Source organism: Zootoca vivipara, chromosome 5 (genome assembly GCF_963506605.1).
Source record: "Zootoca vivipara chromosome 5, rZooViv1.1, whole genome shotgun sequence".
Lineage (NCBI taxonomy): Eukaryota > Metazoa > Chordata > Lepidosauria > Squamata > Lacertidae > Zootoca > Zootoca vivipara.
In genome coordinates this window covers 62,291,667-62,313,468 of record NC_083280.1, presented here as the reverse complement: position 1 = coordinate 62,313,468, position 21,802 = coordinate 62,291,667, and the positions used below count along the sequence as shown (strand labels likewise).

General features: G+C 39.5%; 1 protein-coding gene across 2 annotated transcripts in view; it reads right to left on the bottom strand.

Annotated features, from left to right (window-relative positions):
• ADGRA1 (adhesion G protein-coupled receptor A1) overlaps window positions 1-21,802 on the bottom strand; it is a 305,321-nt gene that overhangs the window by 208,891 nt on the left and 74,628 nt on the right. For both annotated transcript variants that reach the window (XM_035137651.2, XM_035137652.2), the window contains exon 3: window positions 3,303-3,374. In XM_035137651.2, coding sequence (XP_034993542.2) covers window positions 3,303-3,374 — 72 coding nt within the window. The remainder of the gene's footprint in view (window positions 1-3,302; window positions 3,375-21,802) is intronic.

Genomic DNA, 21,802 nt, shown 5'->3' with positions numbered 1-21,802 from the left:
CCTTTAGACAGCTAATACAATTTTTAAAAGGATTACTGTTTCCTAAAATATAAGATTTATTTAAAATATATAGAAAGCACAGAATTAACTTTCCAGAGTAATATTTCAATAAAATATGTTATTGTATTTAATCTGACTTCTTCATAAATTAGTCATCTGTATAGAGATCTCAAAAATGGATGAAAAAGAGACTCCAGCCCCCCGCAATGCCAATTTTTTTTAGTGATGTTAAAGAGATCATAATCCACACACAAAAGAAACGTCTGAGGGGGTATCAGCTGTGCATGTCAACACAATAACTAATGTGGTTCACCCATCTGAACCTGATGAGACTGAAGTATAAGTAAGGTGAGCTGATCTGAAAATGAACCTATTTGGAAATTGATATTACAGAGCTTGTACAAAAATCTGGTGAATAGTAGAAAGCTCCTGTGGGATTTTGGGCCTCTCTCTCTCTCTCTCTCTCTCTCACACACACACACACAATTGTGAATTATCCCACAAAAAAGTAGAAGTGCTCTCAAAATCTCTAAAGCAAACACTAAAATCTAAACAAAGTTTGATACTGATACTAAAATCTGAATGTGTTTCATTTTCAATTTTTAAAGAAATGAAAGGGTATTTAGCAACCAAACCAAATCCTGAAATATTTAACTGAATGGGCATATTATTGCTGAATGGGCATATTGGTGAAACCAAGATCTGCAAGTTTATGCCGCTCTTTGTGAATTGGTTTGCCAAAGTGATGGCAAAACCTCTGCAGTCACTGCTATCTCCACACCCAATATGTAGCTTTTAAACAGTTTTTCTTAACAAGACACCAACAAAAAGAAACAGTTTGTACTAGCCTGCTTTTGGATGCCTTTCTACTGTTCCTTATTATTTCAGACCAAATTTACCTCATGTCACACAAATCTGGTGTTCATTTTTTTTGCTGTAAATATTTATACCAGAAATGTTGACTCATGAAATTGATATTGTAAAACAACCAGACAGATGGCCTGGGCTCAGATTTATTTTTCCTCGTAGACATCATTTTGTGTTAATCCATGAGATCTCTTTCTCTGCCATTGCAGATACTAAATTATCACAGTACAGTCAGTCAGCAAGAAGGCTTCCAAATGAAATTGTTAATTTTATGTAGATTTGGCAGCCTGTGGTTTTTCCAACTGACTCACAAAGCCTCATGTCACTTGCAAGACGTCTGTGTTACATTAACTTCAGCTGCTTACTATATCCTCTGTGGGAAATGTATGAATGAATAGGAAACAGACTTAAGCACAGTCTTAAAGAAGTTAGCAGCCTTCAAGCACCAATTGCAACAAGAAAGCCATTTATTTATCTTGTAATGTAATCTTCTGTTTCCTAATCAGGCAACAGAAACAATCTTTTCTGGAGAAACTCATAATTATTTAGAAATAAATTATAATTGGGCTATTCACTGACTTTAAGATAGTCCATATTGCATTGAAAGTAATGTCTGAAACTGGTAAACAACCAGAAACACACTGTATGAAAGCCCAGAATAGTGATTATTTTTTATTTCTGTCTCTAGAGCGCCTGCTGCAGCATCTTTTTTCCAGTTATTTACAAACCCAGGAGCTTCTGCTCTGTGACCTTTGCCTTCATGGTTCTGTTGCTTGTGGCTGAGCAATATTGAATCACAGCCTATACAGCTTCCCCATTCTCCCCACAAGAGGTCAGGGTTGTGTTATTAGAGTACAATCATCTCCATAGCAATAAGACTCAATTGTCATCATAGCGTTTTCACAGATTTACCATGACTCAAAGTGCATTCAGATTCACAGAGCAGATCTATTTGGAAATGTGCATAATTCCTGCAAATATCTTGCTGTCCATATACTGCCTTTCCAATTTTCAGAATCACAAAGTAGATCTATTTGGAAATGCATGTTATTTTTAACCTAATATATTGCTGCCCAGTCTGTATCGCCTTCATTTTTGAAGTACAAAACCTGTGCAATATCTTTGCTGTTGCTGTCAAAGCCCAACTGTATTCAGGAAAGGCAATGAATATTATACATATCCTCCTAGTGGTGCAGCAATCTTCTTCTTTCTTTGGCGATCACTCATAGCTGAGTAAGATTGTCTTCCATAAACACGGTTTTAACAATGGGTCCGTAAGTGACTGTGGAGGCCGATTCTGGAACCATACGTCCTTCCACAGTGGGGACATTGGTTTCCAGGCGGGAGTTGATCACGGTTAGCACATTTGCAAAGCTAAGCAGGGTCTGGTATGGTTTCAAATTGGATGGAGAACCACGTGCTAAGGTTCATGCATAGCAGGTGGTTGGACCAGATGACCCTCAGAGTCCCTTCCAACTCTGCAATTCTATAATTCTATGATTCTATGGATCCATAGTTGTATATGCAGTTCAGGGAGTAAACTATGAACAGATAGGCAGTACAGCTAGGGTGGTCAAATATATAGGATAAGACTCCTGCACCTTTAATATTTATTAAAATGTTTAAGGCTTGCCCTGTTACTTTTTCTTCTTCCTATTATTATTATTATTATTATCATCATCATCAACAATTATTTATACCCTACCCATCTGACTGGGTTACCCCAACCACTCTGGGCAGCTTGCAACAAAATATAAAGGGACAAAATAAAAACTTCCCAAGAGAGTCATATAATTGTCTAACTCTCTGACATATGACAGGAAGCTGTTCCATAGGGCAGACACATCTACCCTATGCAATATGCCCCGAAGTTCTGATGTATTTGTAATGTGTATCAAACTAACTTAAAAATGTATACACAGTAACTTAAAAATACATATTTAAATTGCAGTCTAAAGGATGGGAAGAAGGATTTTTTTAACCGGGGCAATCAAATTACCAAATATAGCATATTTTACAAGAAATTAGTGATTATATCATTTCTAGTAAAAAGGAAGCTAAAGAACTATATAAAGCATATAAACTTCGCATAGTTGGTAATTAATATGTTGATTATCAAAGTAATATGTTGATTATCAACTACAGATGTATATATTTTTACACTCAACTGAGCCCTCCTTGGAGCTTAAATGTTAATTTTAAATGATCGTAAAGTTCAGAAGAGTAATCATAGAAACAAATTTATATTTGTCCATGTAGATAAAACACAAATCATGCGTAGAAAAAAAAATCTCAAAAAGAATCAAACAGCCGTATATGTAGTTCATATGTCCTACATGTTATAATTGCTTGGTGACATATTCCAAACTCCCCAAGGACAGAAATGTCAATATGAGTACAATTTCTAAGGTAATTCAGATGGAATTAATACTTACAGACGCTTCAGTTCCGAAAGTCCATAGAAGGCCCCAGGCTCAATAGTACTAATCAAGTTATTCTTCAGATCTCTGGAGATACACAATAGCAAAAGCAATTAATTATCAGTTTACATACAGCTTTTAGTCTCAAACACAGGCAGAAAAAGAAGATGGGTGAAGGCTTTCGAATTTCTTTAGGATTTATTGAAGCTAATAATAAGGAGGGAGGATGTTAGAATAAAACAATATACGGTAGTTGGGGGTATTATTTGGGGGGGGGCTTAACATAAATTGAGGTGAAGGGGAGATAAGAGGGGGGACTTTACTTTTGTTCATTTCTGCCACCTAAGTTAAAAGTCCCAGTTAAAATGTACAGCTTTACCAGCTGCAGGGGAAATGCATTATTAAGATATTCCACGAAAGGCAGTGAAATAATGACAGAACGTCTACATATTGATTTGCTTCCTGATCATGCACAACTTAGTGATGCACATGTGCACTTGCATGCTCAGGAAGTAGTACACTGAGCTGCAAGTGCACACATGCCTCACTAACAGCATGTACAGATCTCAGAAGACTCACAAAGGCACACACTTGGACAGAGTTGAAGAACTAAATAGGTTTTCCACCTTTGATCTCCAGAAACAGATGCAGAAATGTTTCACTGGCCCTAATAACCTTGCATACTACCAACATTGAACTTTGTGTTTGAATCAATGGTATCTGCCATTGCAGGTTGCTTTCTCTCTCTCTCTCTCTCTCTCTCTCTCTTTCTCTCTTTCTCTCTTTCTCTCTTTCTCTCTCTGCCTCTGTAAAAGACAGATATCAATATGACAAGGCCAACTAGGACATTAAGGAGAACTGCTCATGGTACAACCCAGTCTAATAATGTATCAGTATGCTTCAGATGTCTGGATTGCACATTTGAATGCTCATACTGTACATAATATTTGTGTGTGTGTTTGAGAGTGAGTGAGTGAGAGAGAGAGAAACTACCATGTAGCAGGATAGCTAGACATAACTTTACTCCCTGACATGCACACATGCATGTAACATTCATAATATGATCTCCCACAGTCCTCCCTACATGTTTTATTCTGCTTTTAATATTCTGTTGGGAGCCTCCCAGAGTGGCTGGGGAAACCCAGCCAGATGGGTGGGGTATAAATAAAAATATTATTATTATTATTATTATTATTATTATTATTATTATTATTATTTCATCAGTTCACATAGGCAGTAGTGGATGGAGTGGTGGTGCTGCAGAACTGCCCTCTTAACACTGGCATTGTAGTTCACCAGAAAAGTGCTGAGGATGCAATGCTGGACTGGCTCTCTCTGTGTATCTGCACCCAACCTGCTGCCCTGCCCCATCCCAGTGCCATCCAGGTAAGCTACAGTGATGCCAGAGCCAGGAGGGCAGCTCTGCCCCACCACACCGGGTGCTACTGCACATGCACATTTTTATTTCACCGTGAAGATGTAGTCTTTTGATTGGCTCCCAGGTATAGGAAAAGCAGATCCAGCTTGTGAAAGGTAACTTCCCAATTATGAAGCCGCTGTTATGGTCTTAAGTACCCAGCACAGGTGAGATAACACAGTTGCACATCATAAGGTGATTTTCCAATTAGTGAGAAAGAAGCTATTTTGTCAAGGGCCAACTTTCACCTAGAGGTCAGAGTAAAACAAGTCCTGTTTTTGGACAAGGCCTGAACAGAAAAACCAATTTGTCTCGACTCAATCCACAAGTGACTGTGTTGAACCTCTTACTGTAATCTAATTCAATAGTTTCACATTCCAGTCTTAATCTGAATTTCATTTCTTCCAGAATGGTGACTCTAGAACAGGTTTCCTCAAACTCAGCCCTCCAGATGTTTTGAGACTACAATTCCCATCATCCCTGACCACTGGTCCTGCTAGCTAGGGATCATGGGAGTTGTAGGCCAAAAAACATCTGGAGGGCCAAGTCTGAGGAAGCCTGCTCTAGAGTCTCTCTGAAGGCTGAAATGTCTCCTCTCTGGCTTTCGTATACTGCCATTTTGTAATGTCAGATTGTGTCCATTTATTCCTTTGCGCAGAGATTTGCCTGTATATCCCATGTATACTTGAAAAAGGCATTGTTGGCAGATGATGGCAAATATCACATTGGAAGATAGGTAGGGGAATGAACCCCTAATGTTGTGGATGGCAAGCTAGTAACTTTTGTAGACTAATTTACAAGTCACACATATGTCAAACTCATGCAGTTCACTAGATAGACTCCCTGATCTTGAATGGTGGAGGAGAAGTTAGAAGGTTCCATCCCCACCGTTACGAATGCAGAATGAAAGAAAATGTGCTGCCTTTCCTTGCACCCCAATTCGCATGCAGCAGTGTGAAAACGGGCAGTGTGAAAACACACACACACACACACACAAATAGTACCAAGAAAATTAGAATGTCAAAAAACGGGAAGGATATTTTGAAATGGGTCCAATGTTGACTGCAATTTCCAACCCAATTATGAAATGGACAGTGGTATAATTGTGCATTTCTGCAATAAATAGAGGGGGAGTTTTAAAAATGCAATACACACACACACTGAATTCATGTTTAACATTAACCTTTTAGACACACAGTATCATGCAGTATAAATTAGGAAGGTCTACTAGCAGAAGTTTTCCATTATGCTCTTTTGCACTTTGGACCGTCTTCATGCTCTTACCATAGCTTTACCTCATGTAATCTCTTCCCCCCCCCCCAAAAAAAACCCTGAAAATGTTCCTGACAAATTATATATACAACATTTCAGTAACTCTGGCGTTTGAGACAGCTTCCCTTCTTTTCCAGTCTCTCTGAGGGGAAAACAGTGTGAAGCTTTTGAGAGAATAGAACTGGGAGGCTGAAAATTCAGACGAGAAATGAGAACTTAGTGGCATTAACACACACTTGATGTTTCCTTGCACCCTCAGCAGTTGCACTCGCAATCATAGAAGAGCACTGGTTTCACCATAGATTCCTGGTGTGCTAACAGGGCAAGTGCAATCGCATTTGAATGAAAAGCCAGACACATACAATGCAGTGTTGGTATGTTGTTCTTCCTCTCTTGGCAATACTTTTAAATCAGGTCTGAAGTCCCTAACAAAAGAGTGCTTCTTGTAATGTCACTAATTACATTAGTTGTTAGAATCCAACTACAGTACAAGCCACCAAACCATCATGGCCAATGGTCTGGGTTGATGGGAGATGGAGTTCAACACCAGGTTGGCTGCCCCTGATTTATATCAAATGATATGATTAGTTGATCCCTTAAAACACTTGCATTCAAGGTAGTAGTAACATTTTACTGTATACCAACAATGTTTGCTTAAAAATAACATGGCCAAGTTATTATACCCAACTGCCCAGTCTTCTTGCTTTGGAGGTTGTTTTGTTTAATCAACATTTGCCCTATGCTCAGCATGGATCTGTTTTCTAAATAAAGACACACACCACCATTTAATTTTATAAAATGATACCAGTAATCTCTAACAGGTGATGGCAGGAACAGAGTTGTAGTTTTTTAGTAATGCTGTGGCCATTTAATAACCCTTTTGAAACAGAGGGCAGACAGCACAAGTGTTCTTTGTTTACTTAGCAGTAATCCTTGTAATTAAAATACTTGCCTACAAAAGCAAAGATTTAATGTGAGCACCAAGAAAAATCTCAGTAATTTATCCAGAATTTCCTACAACCTGGGTCAGCATGACAGCTCCCAGACTTGACTCCCAGACTTAGAGTTAATTGAGATAAAGCTCTTGAACAAGTCAGACCTGTCTCAGCTCAAATATTTCTGTGTGTCTCCTTCCCAACTTCCGCAGATGAAACAACCTGGCTTATCAGGTTGTTCAAAACCTAGGTACATGGTTTGTTTCCTCAAAACAAAACATTAGGGGGGGGGAGGGTTTTCTTCGCTTACTGCTCATGGCTGGTTTGGGAGAAACAAACCACAAGTCCGGGATCAAATGATATAACACGTCAGACTCTGGCTTTTCTTTTCAGGGCCGGCCCTACGGCAAGGCTGGGTGGCGCAGGGCGCCAGGGCTGCCAAGGGAGCGCCGCGCTGCTCTGCCCGCCAGACAGCCACGCTGGGAAACGGGGCGAGGGGGCGGCAGAGGGATCTTCACACCATGGCGCCAGGGCGCCGGATATGCTTAAGACAGCCCTGTTTCTTTTCTTTTTTTAACTGAAGTGCAGGAGTCAGGGTGGAATACCCTGGGAACTTCTGAGCAGCACCATGCTGCTTGTTCACATAAAACAAAAAAGTTGGTTTTAAACTATGTTTATGTGTGTTGTGCAAACTGGGCCAAAGAAGGCAGAAGGAAAACCTCCCAGGGCAAGGAATTAATTCCAAAGTCTGGGTGAAGCACGGTGGGGGGGAGGGGGGAAGAGAAAGTGGGGAGCTACACAGGCACGGAATTAATATTTTAATAGCATGAAGAATAAGATATCTGAACAAATAGGGAATGAAATGTGACAATCCCATTGTGCTTTAAGTATCACTCTTCTGCAGGGAATCAGCAGAAAATTATGATAATGTAAACATTGTAGCAGAATAAGAATTACACAGTATGGGCAACACTAAACAACTGCAAAGTGTCAACACTCCAAGATGTATTGAGGAGAAAAACAAAACAAAATATCACATATCCATTCACCTACAACTATTTCCCTGTTAAAATACAAAAAGGAAGGGAGGAAACAAGCTTTCTCCATAGAAGACTTAGTACAGAGTGGGATAAAAAAATCCTCAGTTTCTGCTAAATACATATTGGTACCTCAGCTGGTGCTGGGACTAGTCACTCCTGCTTCTATCAAACACAATCTCTGACCTCAGCAGAACACAGAGCCTGCAGATCTAAATGTCCAGGCCATATTGTATTAAGAGTAAGGTACCCTGAACCCAAACCTTTTTGGAACTTTCAAGCACAAAAACATCATTTCAAAATGGACAGAAAGCCAATGCAGTCATTGTTAACAAGAAAGCCTGCCCCATCAGCTACTTGGCCTCAGCATTTTCACCCAGCTGGAGATAATGCATGCTTTTTGAAGGCAATCCCACATATAGCACATGTTAATTGTCCAAATGAGATATCTGATGACTCAAATAAAGGGTGCAGTTGTTGAACCAGCCATATGTAAAAACACTTCAGGTAACATCCTGGCTCAAAGCTGAGTGCGGGAGTTCTACCAAAGTATGAGTTCAATTCTACAAAGCACTGCCTCCACATCTAAAACATGTTTTACTCCCTTTCCCTGAATTACAGTCTTATAGACCATGCACACTTCTGTCTTATCTGGATTAAGTTTCAATTTATTCATCCTGTCCATTATGGATTTCAAAGCTGACTGAGGACTTCAACATCTTCCTGGGGGACAGAAGAGAACCCTGTGGGACATAATACACTAAACAGCCAAAGGGTCAAACTGAAGTCCCTCAGAAGCATCTTCTGGAACCAATCCTCCACATAGAACCTGGACAACCATAAAATAGTGCCCCAAGTCCCATCCCAATTAGGTGATCCAGAAATGTGGTCAATAGTATGGAAAGGTCCAGCAGAACCCACAGGAGTACAAACCTCCAACTTTTAACATAAGGCTGTTAGAATTGAAACTTTATACAATTCATGTTACTACAGATAAGTTTACAACCGCAAGTTTGATTATACCAAAGCACCTTGGACTGAGTTTATTGCTCTATGACTGTGATACAAATTGTGCAGCTGCCAAACATTCTACCATAACATCCAACGGAAGTAAGTGTCAGTCATTATGAGAGAAGCAACACAAGCAGGTTTGTCCAGAAGCAAGTCTCACTGAGTTCAACAGGGCTCACTTCCTGAAAGCATACTGAGGACTGCATCCAAAGTCATTCCATTGTCATCCTCTGTGTTAATTCTATTCACACTTGCCTTTCCTCCTCTGCTGAAACTGCTAAAAATGAAAAAGAATACAGAACAAGAGCTGTAAGAACTGCCTAAGACCCAGTTAGGATGATTCTTAGACCGCCTGGTAGGGATACACAGCATGAACAAATTTCAAAGACTATACATAACATCTCTATTGCTTTCCAACAAGGCAATTGGAGCAGTCTTCAGATGGAGTAACAATTTGAAGTACAAGAAATGTCCAAACTCTGCACATACAGACATCCACACCCATATTTATGCTGCCAGAAAACTCTTAAATTTTCTTGCATAATGCAAAATTATCCATGCTTGTTGAACTCCAGAGAATAATAGAGTAGCCGGTTTGTGGATACTGTGATCTCTATCTTATCCTTTCAAGAATCTGTGCTTCAACCTTAACCAGCATTCAGTTTTATTTTCTTTTGGCAGTCCCTTGTTATTCACCCCAAGTAAACATAAATTCTAGCCTAGTTCTCAGAACTTTCAAATTGCTGTAACTGTGTAACCGGCTTGTAGCTCTGTCCAGAATAGCATGTTCAGCCAACCTTTGTGGAAAACCTCCAGCCACTCAGGGAAGGAACTTTTGCCTTCTTACTCTATTAATCCTCCAAGTTATCAGAAAAACCATATTCCCTCATATGATCCTGTCTGGGTTTTTGAGAACTTCTTGCGAGGTCCTTCTTTTGGTCCCACCACCCTCACCAGAATGCTTGGTAGGGATGTGGGAGAGGGCCTTCTCAGTGGGTGCTCCGGGGCTTTGAAACTCCCTCCCTAGAGAAGCTAGACTGGCTCCCTACTTGCTGTCCTTCTGCCAGCAGAGGGCCTTCTTGTTTGAACAGGCTTTGGGGGACTGACTGCTTTTAATGAAAGGGCTAATGCCATGCTGTTTTTTATTGTAATTACTGGTTTGGTTTTAATAGATTTTATATATGTATATTGTTTTAGTTCCATTGGCATTTAATTGTTTTTTTAATTATTGGGTTTTCCCCCTATGTTCTTAACAGTTCTTATTTTCATCTGTAAGCCGCCTTGAGGCCCATCAGGGGGAAAGGCGGGGCACAAACAAAGAAGTGCTCGGGATGGAAGTCTTTTCATTGAGGGAACAATACCCTGTCACCAAAAGAGATTTCCAGTTAGTCTTCACTGCCCATCCTAGTAGGTACTTGGCAGGAGAAAAGTCTGCTCGCTCTTCTACAGATCAAGGAAGCAGCAGAATGTCCAAATGTGGAAACACCTCTATACTGAGGTCCCTGGAAGAAACCTTGGGCTTTGATTCTGATTTATTTACTCAGGAGCTGACTACATAAGAAGCACCCAAAGCCAAAGGGCCAGAAAACTGCAAGTGAAAGCCATAACAGAGCCCACTTATGCTTCTAGTGCATGTCATCTGTTTAACCTTTTGTACTACACAGACTACCGCAGTACGCCAGCTGGAATAAAACTATGCATGCATCAAGACTTGGCTATTCGAAGAGCTCAACTCTCTTTTTTAAAAACATCATGTTTAGCTGCGCCAGCAATGCTTGCCAAATATGGACATGAACTGTTATACACATTTTCTTAGCATCGCAAAATATTCAAGGAAACAAATCTTTAGCAAATTTCGCAACAAGTTGATTTATTGCTATGAAAGGTACGGTAACTTAAAAAGCACTGTGTGCTTATATGGTGTGGGGAGAAGGATGATGTTAAGCTATTATGACCAGGAACAGAAAACCTTTAACAGAAAACAGAAAAGAGTTACTCGGATCCAAAATGCATCTGGAAAAATTGTCCATTGTGCCTCATCAAGGCCAAAGTAGGACATCTGGCTACTTGATTTTTCAAATTATTTTTAATCTCACAGGACATTTGACCGAACACTGTTCCCAGAAAATCACAGATTATATACTGCCCACAGCCTTGGCACTGGACGGATGAACACGTTCTGAGGATGACCATTGTACAGTAATGCGACAGGCATTTAACTCAACAAGCTTTCTCTATCTAAATTCCTTTAGAGAGAGAAAGATGCCAAGAGTTACGACAGATGCGTTCTGGTTTTATGTTCTATTTCATCATAACATCCTATGCTTTTAGTATATTTATTCTTTTTTAAAAGAACACATGTGCACTTGCACATATACATACAGGTGGGCAGACATTTCATAGTAAATCTTAAAACTGTTTTAGAACACTCTGAATGTCCCTTAAAAGCTGTTCTGTACAGTTAAATAAGGAAACTAAAGCAATTTAGCCACATATTTTACATGTTCCATCCCGAAAAACAACTGCTGAGCTTGGCAATAAAAATTAGTAATGTTTGGTACTAATTACACCAAGCAGCAGCAAAGAGAGCCTGGGCCACACACAGAGCACTGGCTGTGGCCAAGCAGAGAGGGAGAGAAGTTGAACCATTTTACAGAACCATTTCATATAATATAACACATTCTTTTTAAAAATAAAAATCCCAAAATAACTAACACTTATGGTTTAGTATCATTTTGGCAGAGATTTCTAAGCCGAGTACCAATGATGTATCATTTGTGGTGTGGGTGTACGCATCTGAAAATAAATCAAAACCAAACTACTGTTATAATCCAGCTATAGGAAGCTACATTAAGTCAAGCCATGCTATAACAATTACACTGTTTATATCAATGTTATAAGAATTTTGAGGTCATATATATATATATATATAATAATTGTTCATAAAACATGTACATGAATGTACAGGCACATGTCTGAAGCAGCACAGGAAGACAGGCCTTTCTGACACCATTTTGACTCTCTCTCTGACCAGGTGTTCCTCTGCAAGGAAGAAGGGGGGTGGGGGGAACCTTCTCATTGTCTCAGGAATTAAAGTGATAACCCTGGCATCCTGGTACCTGAGTGCCAGACAAAAGGATGTGATTCACTTGGCTGGGAAACAGGGAAATGTAAATATCTCTCAATTTTGTTTATTAGGTTTTGGGGGCAGGGGGCAGGGTCCAGACTGCTCAGATTACTGCCACCAGACCTCCCCTTTCATGATGTACCTATGATGAATCTAGGGAGGGGGGTCTTGGGCTACACCCCTTCTGTGACATATGGATGATGCTTCTGGGGGGTGGGCTGAAACCAATTTCAAATTTCTTTTTAAGGGCAAGACACCTCTGTTTGGTGTTCCTTCCTTGTTCTCCTGCATGAGAGGAAGGACCCTGTTGCAACAGTTTTTATTCTTTAATAAACTGTACTTTGCTTTTGACAGCCTTAGTTTGGTCTCTGTCATTCTACGGCCAGCGGCAACATCGTGCCTGCTTGCCTGGATCCTTGGGCTCTCCCTGGGTCAGGATCCATTTCTCTGGGTTCATAGGAACCAGCTTAAAATTTTACTTCATCAAGGTTGCAAAGCCACTGCCAGAACCTTTATTGGAAAGTTAGATCTCTATTGCAGTTTTATCGCTGTTACTGTACCACAATTTTAATTAAATATATTGTTGCAAGATTTCAGGGTTTCCAGTCACCTAAGATTCGTGTTTCCTTTTGGAAACGAGGCATAGCAGAGACCGTGGTGTCTCTGTGATTTATGGTTTATGATGTATGGTATATATAACCTGAGCTTACGATAGTGGGGTTCACAGCATTAACTCTCCAAGAAGGTATTGCTTCTTCCATAGGTACAGCCTAGGATAGGATTCAAGCAGAAATCCAGCATCGTGCTCTGTCTCTCAACTCTAACTCTAACTCTAATCTCGCTAAGCCTTGGCTTTATCTGTTGTGGAAAGGAAGGGTCCAGTCCATTTGCCTTCTCAGACAAAGTCCCTTGATCTTTTGTTCTTCACTCAGGCTATCACTTCACCAGGAAACCCAGCTTGGCTTAATTAGCTTTTGACACTTGCTGATTCCAGGCAATTAGATGTGTCTAGTACACATGGGTCAAACACATGGAACCTTGATTAAATTCTAGCACTTACTGGTTCTGGAATTTAGAAGTGTCTAGCATCCACAAACTCATAACACTACATAGCGGTAGTGCTGGTGTGATAGAGCAAATAAGAAGAAACAACTTTGTTGTAACCAATTTTTCTTGGATTTTAAAAAGAGTTCCAGGCACTCCTTATGATCTTAAGGAAGAGTGAAAATTCTGGGTTGCACTTATATGTGGATTTTAAAGAAAGTGGAGGAATCTGACCTCTTGGTGATTCAGATGAACTTCGCTGGCACTTCACAATACCTTGTGCGAACCTGATTTAAGGCAAACAAGTTACTTTGACTCTTCTCTAAAGTTGATCTCAAGAGTCTAAATTCATTGTTTCTCTTGGGGATGATACAGCGCAGGCAGCTCTGAAAATAACTCTCTGCAACAAAATCTACTACTGTTGCCAGAGATCTCAATAATTGATGCTATGCTATCCTCAGAGATTTCGTTCTTTCTTGGTTGGCTGTTTTCATTTCAGCTGATGCTCAGAACAGGGAGGAAATAAAACTGTTTAGAAACAAAGGTCTAAATCAGATTGGAGTTAAAAGGGGAAATGAAATGCTGGAAATTATCTTAAGCAACCTGAAACACCTCCTTTTTTTCTTTTTCTTTTTGCCTTGGTAGTTACGATGTCCTGGCTGAGACCCACAAACCTCAACCTATTTGATTTTGGGCTACTTGGACAAAATTCCTCAGGAGGGTGGATAGTGAGGGTGGAAAACCCACTGTGTTGAATAACAATGAAATACACAAGAGTTCACGCTGGTTCATAGTCTTGACTTAAACATAAAGTGTTACAATGAATGGCTATCTGATTCTCTCTGAAAATTTCCAAACTAGGAAATTCCATGGCCTGCTTAAGATATGTTTCATTGCTGGTCTACTTTTGCAGTTAAATCCCAATTCATATAGTTAATGCATTTTTTTAATGCCACCATATGCATATTCCCATATCTCAAATACTGCTGTTTAACTGGTTACATTTCTGAAGTCTGTTTCCCATTTGTACAGCATGCAGTGCTCATAAGTCCACCCTCACCCCTCCTCCTTGGCTGATAAGTGGTGGGAAAGGGCAGCTCTCGAACAATGACCTTCCATATCTAGCTTCCACTCAATGCACACTAACCCCATTCTCCCCCAGTTTCACTACACTGTTACAGCTCATTAAATTCCACTGAAGGATGGGAAATCTGGTGTGCCACTAAGATGCACACAGTTTGTGTTTACCAGCTGAAACACTGTACGCAGTGTTGCTTACAACACAGTCCTCTAACGCAGAAGCTATCTTGCTGGCTACCTCCGACAATTTATCTATTCATATCGGGCTGGAACAGTGGCTGCTTTAAAACCACTGCTGCCTGTGGTAATGGGAAAAAAGAGAGGAATATTAAAAACCATCACAGTGAAATCTTTGCTGCCATGAAGGGGTCATTGATCCAAGAGACAAACAACCTAGTGTTGATGATTTAACAAAACATTTTTCACAGAGATTACATGCTCATCCATCAACTTGCAATATTTTCCCCATTACCAAAATAAATGACCGCTACCCCCCTCTGCTCCACAGTCCGCCAATTATAAGAATTAGCAGCTATATCAAATCAAATGCAGAAATTCTTTCATTTTTATTCCAAGCAAAGGCTTCTGTAAGTGCAAAGACAGGGGGCAGGGATAGGGGTGGCGATTCACATTTAAAACCCAGGCACAATGTTCATATTACTGACTGGGAGGAAAAGAGAACATAGAAGCTTTGGAAGTTCCCTGCACTGCCTCTGTGAAAGGACCCAGTATACAGAGTGACCAGCACTACTCTGGGGCTTGAACCTGAATGATGTCCTTCCCAGCTGGCTTTCCAAGACAAGGAGGAAGTTTATAACTTCTTCTCCAGGGTTCAGAGCCAAGTGAGGCAACTCTTTCTGGCTACAGCATGCATGACATCCTTGACTGACCTGACACAAGACACACCACTATTCTACATTACTGCTATTCTGCCATTACTGCTTCCAAGCAACGTCTCTGACCATTAGCTAATATGGTGACAAATCACGTCTACTTTGCCAACTCTTTACTTATGCAAAGACCCCATCCTTCCTCAAAAAGGAACGTGCTGTGCTAAATACTTAACAAAACAACAACAACACCCTGGATCGACTAAGATTAAGATACACATCCCTGTAATAAAAGCATAATGGATATTTCTAAATACAAGTGTGATGAACAGTACAAAAACAACATATAATTCACTACTTGGCAAAAAAAAGAACTGGAAAAACCCCAGTTTTTGTCAGTTCAAGGTGGGGCAGGTTTTGATCTACGTGCAGGACAGCAAGGGTCACACATCTCTAAAGGTGACTACTATTCACATGAGACAGAGGTGGGCTACTTTGGTTAGGAAGGCAATCTTTCACATTAATGCACCAACTACATTCAGCAAAGTGCATAAAGCTGTAATGTTCTGTCATCTGAATGACAAGCTTCATCAATAACACTGGCAGCTGGGGAAGAGGGAATCCTGGTGAATTCAGACATCAGCTCCTGGAAGACTACTGAACATCTGTAACATGCATATTTTTTTACTGAGCATTTAAGTGCTTAAGCTACTATGTTTGGAAGATCAGAACAGTGATAAATGAAATTATTTCATTATACCTACAATTTATTCTTGGTTTCACATTCCTTATCATTAAATTATGAGTTCAGGACAATCATTTGCCATAAATTATATAGCAAGCTGATAAAAAATTTTTTATGCTAATAGCTTAGCTAGATTGTCATTCAGTTGATGTAACAAGCGCTGGAGTACAAGACGTTTCTCTTTCATTTCTACTTTAATAACTTATTTTTATATCTGCCACAATGTTGCATATTTCACTGTATTAAAACACAGAATTCTGTCTGTTCATCAACAAACAAATATGAGAAATGAATTGAAGTGACATGAAGGAAATTAAACATTGTCATCTTTTCAGTGGAATTATTTGTGGGTTGTATTTCATATTTTTATTACCAGACTTTTATGATAGTACTCACCAATATGGAGTACCCACCTTTTTGCTGCCTATAGCAGCCATTTTGGCACTTTTATTGAGATTGCACATCATTTTTTTTTTACCAAAATAAAAATAAAACACAGTCTATTGCTGTACTGCAGGGGATGCCTTAAAGAATTTCAAAATCAGTTACACAAAGGTCTCCACTTTCAAAGATCCTTCAATCTAAAATAGGCAATTGGGTAAAATAAATAAATAGGAGGGGGGAGGGGGAGAGAGAGAGAGAATGTCACAGAACTGTAGAGCTGGAAAGAACATCATGGGTCATCTTGTCTAATTCCCTGCAATGCAGGGTCAGATGCTGTTCATTCAAATTTCAGTGATGCCTTCTGCAAGGCCAAAATTGGGTCCCCCACTCTTAACTTCCATTATGCTCAATTCACTATGCCATATTTGCAGCAGCCTATGGTGCCCCCAAGGCTTTCCCCATGGTCAAACAGCTTGTACCATCAGAGAGTCCTTCCTGATATTTAGCCAGAATGCCTTTTCTTGAGAACTTGAATCCACTAATTCGGATCCTAGCCTCCAGAGCAGGAGAAAACAAGCTTGTTCCATCTTCCACATGACAGCCCTTTATATAAGTCATATCTCCTCTAAGTCTCTTCTTTTCCACGCTAAACACACCCAACTCCCTCAACCTCATCAGGCTTGGTGTCCCTTGGTTGGATCCTTTTCACATGTAATACTGGAAAGCCAGGTGTCCTTCATCTTATATTTGTGCAACTGGTTATTCCTGCCTAACTGTAAAACCTTACATCCCCCCCCAATTGAAATCAGAAGGCTAGTGAGGGAGGAACCTTGCCAAAACAACAGTTAGATTTAGTTGGCTAAGTTGAGAATTATCATAACATGGATTCAGATTTCCTTTCCTCTACAGATGAGACCAAGGGCTCAAGATGAGGCCTCCCACCAAAGAAAAAGCCAGTAGCAGTTCTTTTTCATCATCCTGGAGGCATATTTGAAATGTAAACTATCTGTTGAAGAACAGACCATTCATCCCACATCTTTAACAAATCAGCAAGATATTGTATATATCAGAGATGTCCAACTCCCAACAGACTGTGATCTACTCAGAGTGTACAAAAACTGGCAGTGATCTACCCATTGCCGTTGGCTGGATCAAAGTTGTTGAGATTTTTGGGAGGAGCCAAGGTGGTTGAGGTTTTTTTTAGGGAGCAAATGAATGAATTGAACTGAATATCTGAATGAATGGAACTGAATGAGCATTGTGATATACACAGAACATAATCAAAAGTTGATTATATAAAACACAGTTGAGGGTCCTGAATCTGATGGCCCACTTTTTTGCTAGGAAGCAAAAGTTGCTGAGCTTTTTTTTTTTTTTTTTAAGGAAAGGCAAAGTTATTGAGCTTTCTTGGGGAAGCCAAAGTTGTAGAGCAATTTTAGGAAGCCAACACTGTTGAGCGTTTTTTTGGGGGAAGCCAAAGTTATTGAGCTTTTTTTCAGGGTGGAGTAGATCACTGAGGGGCCAAAGATCTACCAGGAACACACTACAATCTACCAGTAGATCACGATCTACCTGTTGGATGTACCTGATATATATAATGTGACAGTAATGAACAACCATCGTGTTGGTCTTACTACTGCTCCCGATGCCAGTATCTAACTTCACTGTGTGTTATCTCAGAGGCTATAGGGTTATTTGGACCCATAAGCACAAACCTAGGCAACCCCATAATAACACAGCATTAGACCATAGGATCAAACTATTATTTACAGGTAGGTAGCCGTGTTGGTCTGACGTAGTTGAAACAAAATAAAAAAAATCCTTCCAGCAGCACCTTAAAGACCAACTAAGTTTTTTATTTTGGTATGAGCTTTCGTGTGCATGCAAACTTCTTCAGATATCTGAAGAAGTCCGTTTTGAATCGGAAAATTGTTCAAATTATATCGGTAAATGATTACATGATGTATTGTTGTTACTGTTGTTTTGATATGGGCCAATGGCCGTAATAATAAAAACTATCTGAAGAAGTGTGCATGCACACGAAAGCTCATACCAAAATAAAAAACTTAGTTGGTCTTTAAGGTGCTGCTGGAAGGAATTTTTTTATTTTGTTTAAACTATTATTTGTGATAGATTGCGGTTATTATAGAAGTTTCTTTTCAAATTCCTCTCGTTCTTCAGCTAACAACATGTGGCAGAGGAAAATACTCTTTGTAGTCATGTTCATTCTGCTTTATTTGAGCTGATATCACAAAGTTCAGGAATGGGAATTAATTATAGATATGTCACCTGGGTTCTTGCCCAAGTATTGCATCCCTCTACCCAATAAACCCCTTGACTCTCGCAGCAGAGTCTTTATTCCATCTAAATGTTGGATTTTAAAATAAAACTTGCAAGAAAAAATAAAATGTATCCTGTAAAATATGTTAGTTATGATTGGTATGCCAGTTTATTTTTTGGAGGAAATCATTTGAATCCAGTTAACTTTATGATTGGCTAATTATTTGGTGACATACAAACACTTCACAATAGCAGCTCTCCATATATCTAAACTGTGAACATAATTCAAAAGTAGTATTTATGATATTATATTTACTACAAAATTATCACTACCACAGAATAAGCTCTAACCAGCAAAGCTCTTATTATTATAAGAAAAGGTGGAATGTGTTGTGTTTATTGTTATAATATAGGCTTTATTTCTTGATCTAATCAAAGGTGGCTTAAAAGATTTTCTGCTCATAAAAATCACTAATTACCTGAGAATGCATTAAAACTTGGCAGGGCTGGGCCTTCTCTTCACTAGCAAGTCCATCTGTATCAACTTGACATGGAAATAAGATAGTAATAACATAGCTCATCCTGAGGGTTCTGGCATTTATTTAAGTAGAACTCAGAAAATTAATTACTCTTTTATATATTCTCGTTCAGCTGCTTTATGGTCTTCTCACATTCAAGAGCAACTTATAAAAAGAGCCTTTTTATTAAAACGTTAGATATCATAATCTGAAATATGAATTGAGGGTTGCATATGACTAAGTCAGCCATAAATTTGTCCACTTATTTCAGTGGGTCTGCACTGCATATGTTTTACTAGTGTACAATCCTAAGCTTGCTTATGTTTGTACCCAAAAACAATTTGCTACCGGTATCTAGTCATCCCTGCAACGGAATAACTCTTGGTGTTCCTGCTCACTAGTATTTTAAACATCTACCTATATTATACACAAAAATAACACAGTACTGTAGTTTATACATACTCAGGGGATATTCAGAAGTATATAGGTTTGTAGTTAAATAACAACAACAACAACAACAACAACAACAACAACAACAAATCTAACAACCCCTAAATGGACTGGCAAATATCTGTAAAACCCTAGAACTTACACAATGAGGATGATGGCTGACATGAGCCTGTACGGGAGAGGCAAAAAATGGACTGAAGAAATAAGATGTTGGAGAGATTTGTGTGAGTACATCAATTGGGAGTTCATCCACACTGGAGTTGATCAGCTACTTTGTGCCTCTCTCCTCTCTCTCTCTCTCTCTCTCTCTCTCTCTCTGTATATATATTGCAGTGTCTGCATGACACCCAAGTGGCAGCCCATGGTTCCCCCCCTTCCCCCAAAACCAGAATTTCCTAAGCCATGGATAATCATGGATAAGGAAGAAAATCCACTATAAAATTGCATGTTATCAGACTATGGACGTAAAGGCCTATGTGTGTGGGGGGCGGTATTTTTCCCTGGGTGCAGCCTATTGCCCTTACTTCCATTTGTTCCTATTGTTCAGATCCCTTTAAAATCTAAAGAAAATAATGCAGCCCATCCTTGTACATATTGGTAGTTGCTGGTCACATTTGCAGTATGATTATTTTCAAAACAGCTTTTGTTTGCTCGTGCGCTGCTCTGGTAGCTAGGGTAATATTCAAAAGCTTCTTTGTATAGCAAGACATCTCAAACAATCCTGAGAGTTAACATTAGGCAAATCCCTAAAAGCAAGCCAGGTAGAGGGTTTCCTCCTCACTGATGTACTTGGACATTCGAAGGCTGGGGGGAAAGACAACAGCAGGGGCAACTAGATTAGCCCTGAGCACAGCACTACATCACATGAACTACCGGTAGCAGTGGGGCTGTTGCTCTCTGTATTTTAGATCAAGAATGAAAGAAATGGACAGAGAAAAGGGAGAAAGGAGAGGTTGGTTGAAAGAAGAGAATTGGGTTTTTTCGAAGGCTCACCTGCTCTGCTCAATGCATATCTTTTCCTCAGCTGTGGCAGTGGCTGCTCGACATTGTGAATTCTTTAAAAAAATAAAAGGGTGCAGAAGAGGAACTTCTGCCTTACTTTACATCAAATGAAATGGGAAGTGTTAAAAGGGAAAACATATTCTTAATCTGATTCATGCTTCCTTTACAAATCCTGCTTTGCTTTTCTTCAAATGAATGGTGGGGTGGGAAACAGAATGAAAGGAGCCTATGAATGACCAAGTCTTTTCCTGCCCACTTTCAACTGACCTTACCTACTTTGGGGATCAAAATGGCTGCATGTTTCACATACAGAGAGAGAGAGAGCGCGCGCAAGATTTTGCCATCTTCCCCCTTTGCAGTTCAGCTCCTTGGGCTCCTCTAAAAGCTGTTACTGTATGTTGGGGCAAAATTCTGGAGCATGAATTATATTAGGTGTGAACAACCACAGTCAAAAACTGAAGAGAGATTGAAAACCTCTCTTTCTACATGTAGAACTGCTTTTCTTCTCATTCATGCTTTTTGCTCTGAGTGACTCCACCAGGTCACTCAGCAGTGAATGACTGTGGCCCTTGACAAGAAAGAAAGAAAGAAAGAAAGAAAGAAAGAAAGAAAGAAAGAAAGAAAGAAAGAAAGATTCTGCCATTCAGATCTGGTTCTCTTTAGTTAAGAGTTGGCATGTATTTCTTTAATAAGAAAGAAAATATTCTATTTATTAAATGAAGCCCCGGGCCCTTGGGAAAGTTTATTAAAAAGTTATGTTTGTAACCCTGAGTATTTATTTCACTATGCAACGTATTCAGCAATAAGTCAGGTTTATTGAGAAAATAAACACAGTAGAACCATACAAATAACTGTTAGAAAAGTTCCATATGGCCTGCCAAAAGGCCCAAATGATTGGTTCATGAACTCTTCCACTGCCTGCTCTAATGGTCTGGAATACACACACACATACTGATTTTAAATAATTGGGGATTATATTTCACCCACAGCTTCCATCAAGCCACAGGTTTTAGAAATGACTTCCAAACTTTTAGGGAGCTCACTACATAAAATAAATTGGTGATAAGAAGTGATAGACGGATGATCAGTACATGCATGTCTCACCCACATTTAAGTCCGTGTGTGACTGCCCCACAAATATAACTGCAAGATGCTGTGCATAAAGAAGGGGGAAAGGACCTTATGAAAATCATTCTTTCTATGTATCTGACTTAAAAATCAAATCAAAACAAAGTGATGGGCACTTCAACACTTGAAACAGAGAACAGAAAACCTTTTAAAAGGAAATAATTTCACTTGGGTTGCCAAAAAAAACCACCCAGCTCTAGATTTGTAAATCTTTGCTTCCTCAATGTTTTTAAAAGGTACACAATCTTTTCTACT